At 34.0% G+C, this 10,487-nt stretch overlaps 1 protein-coding gene across 1 annotated transcript; it reads left to right on the plus strand.

Annotated features, from left to right (window-relative positions):
* Nucleotides 1-6: 6 nt before the first annotated feature.
* On the plus strand, nt 7-10,445 carry LOC141818793 (protein MOR1-like; the record flags this gene model as incomplete). The annotated part of the gene is made up of 13 exons (XM_074706233.1): nt 7-31; nt 1,643-1,722; nt 1,818-1,995; nt 2,070-2,134; nt 5,093-5,175; nt 5,299-5,384; nt 5,480-5,593; nt 5,928-6,047; nt 8,592-8,694; nt 9,800-9,936; nt 10,034-10,099; nt 10,195-10,312; nt 10,405-10,445. Coding segments are annotated over exons 2-13 (1,185 nt in total), but the record flags the coding sequence as incomplete, so codon positions are not given.
* Nucleotides 10,446-10,487: the final 42 nt, after the last annotated feature.

Here is a 10,487-nt window from a genome sequence, read left to right on the forward strand (position 1 = left end):
GGTCGAGTTGGAGGCAACCGAAGTGTTTTTGGTACAAGGACAATAATTTCCTAGATGCTCTTTCATTCTAAATATATCAAGTTGATTTGAAGCATGAATTGAAATCATGCCTCTTATTGTTGTGCTGCACTTCTGGCATATGTAATATTTTCCCTCTTTGCTTGCATGATTTTTCTTAGTGTACATCTTCAAGCTCAGCACATTCTTCTATTGTCTGCTTAAACCCTTTTTCATGTATCTGAGCTTACTGGAAGAAAATTGTCTAAAAGCTTCAAGAGTGTGTCATCTGTATCCAGCAATTTCTACTTTGATCTCTCCCACAAGCTTCATGTCTCTGAGCTTTGTGAAGAAAAATTTCTAAATTCTTCAAGTTGTGTAATCTGTATTTACTCAGCAATTTCCACTTTGATCTCTCCCATCAGCCTTGTGTTTTTGCATTTTCTCTTTCTTCATCTGAACTAGTGACCTCTCATTTCAAATGAACTGTTATGACTGATAACTACACACAAATAAAACTTAAATTTCCTTTTCTTTCCTGGATTTCTTGTCATACATTTTTAGCTTACGAATATATAACCTTGTACATTCTTGTAATGTATTTGTTAGACTTTTCTCAATGTGTCTGAGTTTGGGAAAAATAAATCTCAAGTTGCTCTGGATGTATTAAATCTGTATCCACAATTTTAATTTTGTTTAAATGTATTACAAAGTGAGACTTTTTGAAAATTTACAATTATGGGATATCAATCTGATTATGGGTTTTAGGAGTCACAAATATAATATCATGATATATGAACTATTATATTAGATTTTTGTTGACACTGCTATATGCACTACTTTGTTTGTGAAGTTATATAGGATCAGTATAAAGGATACAAAAGTAGTCATGTTTACAATTTATGAGTTATATACATGCTAAATCATTGTTAATAAAACTACTTATGGAAAAGTGATATAAGCCAATATTTGTAATTATTCATGAATTTAACTATATATGATTGATATGTCAATTATATTAGTTATTAAATTTATCATCACACTCTTCCAAAATAATACATTGATTTAAAATTGGATAATGATGAAATATAATTCCAACTAGACCTCAGTTAGTTAGCCTGTAGGATGGGAGAATTCGTATTCAGACATTCGGAGCAGAAAATTTGGAATTGATTCCTTCTTCTCTGCATGTAAAGAGTATAACACTGAGAATGAGCATGTAGATTTCTACTCTGCCATAATAAACATATTTTGAGTTGGAAGTGCATTAGTTGAGAAATTTTGTGAGGAGTTAATGAGTGTACCTTGCTACTCTAAATTGGTTCAACATATTTATATTGTGGCAAGCTGGAATATTGGTGTTACATCATAGCCTTGCTTGGGAATTGGGTAAGATTGCTATTTTTTTCTTAATTATGATTTATCATATATATATCTGGATCATTGCATTTAAGAATGCAACTAATTGATTGCCGCATCAGATACTTGCAAATCTTTAGGGTTTAACAGTATGCCTTTTCTATGTTATTGCTTTAATTTATATTTTTGGTGCTAGAATTTTCTTTTCCTATTGGTTTCTTTTTGTTGCTCAAATCTTTTCATGAAGGGTAGCTAACCTTATTACCTTCACTACTTGGATTGCCAGGAAGCAATGGAGAAGGCAATAAAAAATAAAGTTGCAAAAGCTGTTGTTCCTGCTATTGATGTGATGTTTCAGGCTCTTAGGTGTATATCCAATCCATTCTCAAATTTTGCTTCAGTTGCTCTAGTTCTGAATTACTCAAGACCTATGAATTACTATTCTAACTTTTTTACTGTAGTGAATTCGGGGCAAAGGTGGTTCCTCCCAAGAAGATCCTGAAAATGCTTCCTGAACTTTTTGATCACCAAGATCAGAATGTCCGTGCTTCTTCTAAAGGACTTACCCTTGAACTATGTCGGTGGATTGGAAAGGAACCTGTAAAGTCTATTCTATTTGAAAAAATGCGAGATACTATGGTAAAATTTTGGTCATTTTTAGTTCATGTCTAATGCTTGCACTCATTTCTAATATCCTTTCTGATTGTACAAAGAAAAAAGAGTTAGAGGCAGAGCTTGCTAATGTATCTGGAGTTGCTCGGCCTACTCGGAAATTAAGGTAATTTAGCTATCAATTAATTCTGTTTCTAATGTTGTCTTGTTTTTGTTCTTCTTGTGCACGCTATGTTTGCCGTAGTGTTGACAAGTTGCGCTTTGAGAAAAATGTAATAGTTGTTTGGTCACTATTAGTGTTATTGCTTCATGTGTTCTGGTTTAGATAAATTGTGGGTACCCATTGGTGTCTGACTTATTTATGAATACCACGAGTTTGAGTACCCAGTTTTAATTCAAAGTTTTAAGTGGGTTTGCATTGAAAGTAGTTACTTGAGTTTGAGTTCAGATAGTACTACAAAAATATGAAGTCATGACCCATTGTCACTCATTATATATAAGGATTCAACATAATACAAAACATCCAATATGTCAAGTACTAAACATACAACATATATAACTAATAACTCTAATAACCCAATGGGAAATGATACTTAACATGAAAAATCCCAACATGAATGGAGCATGACACTCACAACTGCATGCAGTGGGTCCCACTGCATGCCAGTGGGATCCACTGTCAATGTGAGTGTCATGCTTCATTCATGTTGGGATTTTTCATGCTAAGTATCATTTCCCTAACCCAATAACTAACTTTTATGACCCAATAAATTTAACACTCCCCCAGAAACTAGGGAATAAATAATATAAATATCTATTTTGTTATGATCTTTTAAAGGTCTAAAAATTTCTCCCTTCAAAGGTCTTGTTCAAGCATTGAAATCTTGTTCCCAATTGGTGGTTTGGCCCACAATAAGAACAAGATATGCTGACTGTGTTGCGTCGGTGGCTATGCCAAGCACAACATTAAATGGAGGAGAATGAGGCAGTCATGGAGGAGAACTAGGTGGAGGAGGATCAAATACCTCTTGTAAGTCTCTGAGTTGTTGGGGTAGTCTGTTGCCATGTTGCTATCACCTTGTGTGAAGCCCTCGAGTGGTGGTAGAAGCTCATTGCCTTGCATCATTGTTGCTAATTGCATCGTGTAAAGCCCTCAAGGAGTCATCACACATTTTCTTTGGAGTTTTCGCGAGTTCAATATGTTGGTTGGCAGATAGAATGAAATGTTTTGCATATGTCGACCAACATATAGTGCTAACAATACTAAAGCATGACACAATGACACATCTTGACTTGACCCAAAACACAATCAATAGAGATAAAATCCAAAAGTGACACGACACAATCCAAACATATAAGTAGAGTGGTACGAAATGACTCATTTACAAAAAAAAATCATTTTTAAAATCACATAATTTTTGTCATATAACTTAATTCTTTTATAATATTTAGTTGATCTTACACAATATAAAATTATTTGTAATATTTATATTATTTCATATAGTTGTTAGTAACTTGAATAACACGATCCATTTGTGATATGATTAACATGACACAAATTGCCATCCCTACTGATATGGAATGGTATTTTAATCCATGGTCCTATTATAGATTTCTTGATTCCCCTTAAATTGAAGAATCTACATTGTGAGGTTGGTTGAAAATTTGTGATTGTCGAATAAATTTTACATATTAGGATTCTAACATCTACCCTTGAAATGTGGAGATAATAACGGAGGAGAGATTGGGTGAAGGCTGAAATTACTTAAAGAGAGGTGGATGCTAGAGAGACATTGATTGAAATTCTGATACTAGTTGAGAGAAATAGGATAGTTGAAAAGAGATAAACAATACTAATTGAAAAGAGATAAACAATACTATTCTATCTTATTTTTCCAACCTACAAAGAGAAATGCTGCAGAAATAAGTGAAATTAGTTGTTCACTCATTTGTGGGGAGAAGTTTCAAGAGCAGAGATTATCGGTCATTTTACTCCAAGACAAGAAGTATATGTTTTTTCAGTCTTTGAGAGAGGTAATAGATGTTAGAAACAAAAAACTGACAAATCTTATCTTAACTCATACCTAAAAATGAAAAGTATGGTAAGATTGAAACTAACAGATCTCGAGGCAAAAATGAGTAGAAAAGGGAAAATTGAAGGTGAAGATTGTTCAAAAATATTTGCTTTAAATATCTCAGCATTTTTTCTGAATACTTGTCTATTTTGATTCACCATGACTATCAAAGAAAGAAGAGGAAAAAATTAGGGCTTGTGATAATGTGGAGAGGGAAGAAATGACAAAGAAAGGAGGGTAAGTAAATTAAAATTTATGATGATTAAATGGCAAGGAGAGGAGAAAGAGACCGCGAAGGAGGATGAGAATGGAGAGGCAGAAGAATTAGGGTTCATGATGATAGAGAATGGAGAGGAAGAAGAAAACTAGGATTACTGATAGTGGAGAAAAGAACAGTAGAAAATTAGGGATTATGATTATGGAGAATGTAGGAAAGAAGATTAGGATTATGACACAGGTTTTGAAGGTGGAGGCAAGTCGCTGCTGTAAAAAATAACTTGCTGTCACCACCTTATGGGATTATAAAGAAAATCCTAATCTTGGTGATAAATGTGTTCTTGTACTGAAGTTGAGAGGATGAAAAATTGTATTAGTACTGATAGTAAGAGATAATTATTGCATGATACATGTAGGATCAACACAGTGCCCTATAAGCCACATAACTAATAACCTAATAATGCACTTCAATAACACAATAACTCTAACAGTCATATTAATGTCTTATTAATTGTTATGCATCATATTTAAGACTACAAACTTTAACAAAAAATGTTTCTAATTAGTCATTACTAAATTATCATACACAGCGCATTCATTTGCCTCGCCAGTTAGAAACTTCTCAAACATTCATTTCCAAGGAAAGTATTTTCAATCTAGTTACATCTGGGTTGTGGACGAACAAAGTCCTTGCAGATATCAATGTTTTGGGAAGGGGGTGGGCTTCCGTTTAAGTTTCACTTTGTGTGTGTATAAAATGATCATTTTGAAATATGCCCTAAGATGTTACTTGCATATTTTATTAGAATAATACTTTTCAAAGTGTTTTTTAGATCTGAACAAGACAAGGAACCTGAGCAAGAAGTTGTTGCTGAAACAGTGGCTGCTGGTGCTCATGAAGAATCTGTAACAAATGGTTAGAAAGAGTTTAGTTATTCGTAGCTACCTAACAAACCCTGATAGTAATTTAATTAGTTTTGTCTTCATGCTATGTAATTTCTTTGCCTGGCAAACTGTGCTAATGTGACTTATCTTCCAGTTCCTCAGGAAATCGATGAATATGAGCTCGTTGATCCTGTTGATATTTTGACTCCTTTGGATAAGTCTGGATTTTGGGATGGAGTGGTTAGTGTTTTCCTTGTGCTGTTTTTGTCTTTAGGAAATCCTACTATTTTTTTCTTGCATTAGTGATAATTGGGCATGCCATTATCTGTTTCTAGAAAGCTGCTAAATGGTCTGAAAGAAGGGATGCTGTTTGCGAACTTACTAAGCTTGCTTTAACAAAAAGAATTGCTCCTGGTGACTTTTCTGAAGTCTGTCGAACCCTTAAAAAGGTATTATATGTTTTTATATCATCTTAAACTCGATGATGTATAACAGGTGGATTAATGTGTATTACAAACCCATTTTTAATATAATTTTCTTGAGTTTTTTTATCAGCATTCTGGGCATGTATTTGTTTGCTTGTCATTGGTGTTGTACACTAGAACATCAGCATGCTTTCTTCAATTTTGTTTTATGCCGCTCAAGTTATTGGATATGCTTGTTTCTAGTTGGTGTGAGTTTTGTACTTCTTTACAACCCTTTTAGACTTGTGGCTTTAATTATGGCGTTTGCTAAACTAACAGTTCTGTATTAATCTTATTGTCCTCTTTTCTGTGGTTTCAGCTTGTTACAGATGTGAATCTGGTTGTTTCAGTAGAGGCAATTCAAGCAATAGGAAATCTGGCCAAAGGTCTGAGAAATCATTTTGCTGCAAGCTCAAGGTTTCTGTTGCCTATCCTACTCGTAAGTTCTTGTTGTTCTTTTATCTCGCCCATTTTTACAGAACAAGTTCCACTATACTTTTGTTGTTGGATGTGTTATGTTATTTTGGCTCAGTTATTTGGTGTTAAATTCTTAGACAATCCAAAGGTTGATTCAGTATAATAGATAAAGGCTAATAGAGGTGATGTGATGGATTAAAAAAGATTATTAGTTTAAAGAAACATGTTTTAATAGATTTAGGTAAGGGGAAATTTTAATAGAGAAGGGCACAAAACCATCTATCATGGTGTTAGCAGCCATTAATTTTTTTTTAAAATACAAAACCATCATTTTATCGCGCTTTTTGAAAGGAAGGAGAGTGAAAAATTGCAAAACCATCATACCTTGTTCAGTAGGAGAGAATGTAGAAATATGAAGCAATAGTTATTTTTGTTGGTGTTGGAGGTAGGAAGCAAATAAGGTGGACCTTGCTATCCTTGGCAAGAGAACTAAGAGGAAATTGGTAATTGAAAAAGGGAAAGCAATATACAAAGTTGTCTAACTTCTTCTCTATTTTTTATTGTTCAACTTTACAAATTCTCTAAATTGTGAAATCATATTTTAGAAAAATATCAAACCAAACACCTTTTCAAATATTCATTTCCATTTTCATGAAAATCAAAAGGTGAAAAAGGATAAAAAAAAGGATTTTAAGAAGAAACAGGATGGATTAATTGTAGTTTGAAAAATAGAAAAGCGGCGAAGGAATATTTTTGATGGACAGATAGGTAATCCTTCTATGAATCTTTTAGGGATAAAAAGTACCCTACCAAATAGGCCATAAGGATTTTAAGAAGAAACAAGAATGGATAAATTGTAGTTTGAAAAATAGAAAGAACTGAAGGAATACTTTTGATGGATGGATAGGTAATCCTTCTTTGAATCTTTTAGGGATAAAAATTACCCTACTAAATAGGCCCTATGAATCTTCACATGCCCTTTTGTCTAAATATAGTATTTTAAGGCCATGCATGTTTGAGTGTGCAAAGTGTGTTCGACGGAATAAGAACTTAAAGTTAGTGTAGCAAATACAACAATACTAACTTTGATTCTTGTGATTAAGATTTTAAAAAAATCAAAATGAGAAAAATTTAGGTTAAGATGATATTATTGTATGAATATGTTCAAAGATGACCTCTAAATTATATCATTAGACAAGTTGAATTACTTAGAATTTAGGACACATGGTAGAGAGAGGCCAAAAAGAATTCTGTCTGATGAAATTAAAATTAATTTATAAGACCTGAATGTTACTAGAAGATATAGTCTTTGATATAGTTCAATGGTAAGATTCATTTTGCCTTAAATAGTTAAACAGGTTGAATTGGGTCGAGTTTAAAGGCAGGGGATTTCATGAAGCTCAAAGATAAGAATAAGATCCATGTACTTGACCTTAGTCCTCTGTCCACTTCAAGGGAGGAAAATAGGCAAGAAAGGAAGTGTTGGGGAAGGGAAGAGGCATGGTTTAAAATCTTGAGCCGTATCGGAGTTTCGGTCTATGACCGGAACGATACGGTTTTGGTACCGTATCGCGCCGTGTTGATATAGTTTCGATATTTTTTAAATATAAAATATATTAATTAAAAATAAAATATTTAACATGACATTTAAAAAATATATATAAAAGAAAAATACATTAAAAAAATAAAAAAATAGAATCAGAATAAATAAATAAATAAAATATATAGTTAATGAGATAATTTTATTGGGGTTCAATTAACCCTATTTAGATTATCCCTATTTAGGAGTTGATTGAATTTATTAACTTAAGTTTTAATTAAAAAATCTGTAGCCCCCTCTCCCTCGCCCTTGCGTTGCGATGCCTTGCGCCCGTGGGTCGCGTGACCCCTTCGTTGTGGCTGATGGGGTTGCATGTCTATTCACCACCATCGTCGGAGTCGTGTGACCCCTTCTGTTGCGGCCGCTTGGGTCGTGCTGCTGATGCGGTCACGTGACCCTTCCACCGCTGCCACAGGCCTCGTACCGAACATGTCGGTGCTGGTCTACGGGTGGAACGAAATATTTCGTCCGTTTCGTCCTGTACGACACGAGATTTCAAAGTATGGGAACAGGGGATGGAAGAGAGAGTGGAGTTATTTTGTTTTTGTTGTCTACTTGAGGAGACAGGAAAGAAGGAAAAAATGACAAAATTAATCTTTTGACATGCAATGTCAAAACCAGTCTTTCAATATTTTACTTTTGGTCCCCTCTTCTGCCCGATTTTAGAAGGAAATAAAAGTGGGGAGAAAAGCTCCAAATTGCTGCTTGCTTTTCACTTAGTTTTTCATTCTTCTATTGAAGTAGACAAGTGAGTTAATTGCTTTCCCTCCTTCCTTCCCTTGTTTGGGCTCCCTTCCTATTAAGTAGGCTTAACATAAATGTTGGCTTGTATTTTTGGATTGCAAATTTGTGTTAGTTATCCTCTTTGTTTGGTTGAAGATTGTGTTTTTACATAGGCTCTTTCATTCCTACTTAAGTTATGGTTCCAATTGTCATTCTGATCATCATACAAATTTACCTTTTCAGGAAAAGTTGAAGGAGAAAAAACCAACTCTAACTGATGCTTTGACTCAAACTCTTCAAGCGATTCACAAGTCTGGATGCTTAACTTTGGCTGATGTTATTGAAGGTAATTCTTGTCTTAGAAGCAACATACTACACCATTTTGTGTGTTACATTTAATTTGTGTATTGTTTTAATCAGCGAATACCAACTAGCCATATTTATACTGATACTAAACTAATTCCTAATATTTTCAGCCACTCAATCATGCTAAGTCAATGCACTTATTTTGAATAACCAATGTTTCCTTGTGTATATTACAACATCGAATGTTCAGTAACTTTTCTATTCTTAACCTTTCTATTTGATTCAGATGGAATCTGCACTTAAATCCTTTGTTTTTCTGTTAAAAATTAAGAAATTTTGTTTCACTCAGTTTAACTATTGCCAATAATTGAGATTGTACAACTGCTTGTTTTTAATTATGCTGCAGAAGGTTGACACCATTGTAAATATCCTATATATTTTTGTGATGAAACTAATAATTCGCCTTCATCCTCTTCATCGTTTGGTTTTGTGATGAAATTAGCGACTCATCATCATCATTATTGTCGTTGTCATTAGCTTTCTGAATGGCCGACTGCATTATGCAACAGAAGGTTGATCACATTCTAGAGCTATATGTTTTTTGATTAAATTAACAAGTTTCATCACTATCATTATGGTTTGTGTCAGTGATTTGGGGTTAGCTGCGTTGTTAGCATCCCTCTATGATCTTCAACTTTCCAAGTGACCAACTGCTTCTTTCTAAGCAGCAGAAGGTTGATGGCATTCTAAAAGTTAACCCTTGTTACCTATATGTTTTCATTATGAAATTAGTAACTTCTTCATCATCGTAGTTATAATCTGTCCCAGCTATTGAGGTTGACTACAATGATCTTATCCTTCCATTATGCTTAAGATTTATGCTCATTTATTTAAGCAATTTGAATGCTAGCTATCAAGGGCTGGCACAACCTCAATATTTTTCATCTGGACTTGTGGTCTGCATTGGATGTTTCTCAAGAAATGTTGTAACTGGAATTATTTTGTTCTCTATGATATATGTTATCAAGGCTCACTCTGGAACTTCCAGTGTTACCTGACAGTTATATTAGATGGTTTCAATGTGGAATTGTCTTTTGTTTATATTACCTTTTTTGTTTCTTTCTAAATGATATCTTGCTTTACAGATGTAAAAGTGGCTGTGAAAAATAAGGTTCCACTTGTCCGCTCATTAACACTGAATTGGGTCACATTTTGCATCGAGACAAACAATAAAGCTACCATCCTTAAATTGCACAAGGATTATGTGCCTATATTTATGGAGGTTAGGAAGAGAATGTTTTGTTTATTTACATGATGTAAAACACTGCTTAGTTAACTGTTTGTGTATGTATTTGTGATTCTCTTGTTGAAATTTGCAGAGCCTTAACGATGGAACACCTGAAGTGAGAGATGCGGCTTTTGCTGCATTGGCGGCTATTGCTAAGGTAAAAGAGTTATGCTTCTTTGTTTTCCCCGCCAGCAGATATAATTGTTAGATTATATCAAGAATTTTTCTAACCCTGTATTTTGATTCTTTAAGATGGTTGGCTTGAGACCATTAGAAAGGTCATTGGAGAAACTTGATGAGGTTAGGAAAAAGAAGTTATCTGATCTGATTGGAAGCTCTGGTGGTGGCGAGGGCCTAATCTCAGGACCAGGTGTGGACACTTTGTTATGTTCTTGACAAATCCAGTAGCCATTAGTTTTTTTCCTTCTGACTTTAACTTGCTTAATTTCAACTTTTTTCCAGTTCCTCCCTCTAATTCAAGTACCAACTTATCTGGTCCTAGGGTGAGTCTATTTGTTTATTTTATTTTATTTTATTTTATTTTA

This window comes from Curcuma longa, unplaced genomic scaffold (assembly GCF_044706935.1).
Source record: "Curcuma longa cultivar G26 ecotype Majalengka, Jawa Barat unplaced genomic scaffold, ITB_CL_G26_1.1 contig_25989, whole genome shotgun sequence".
NCBI lineage: Eukaryota > Viridiplantae > Streptophyta > Magnoliopsida > Zingiberales > Zingiberaceae > Curcuma > Curcuma longa.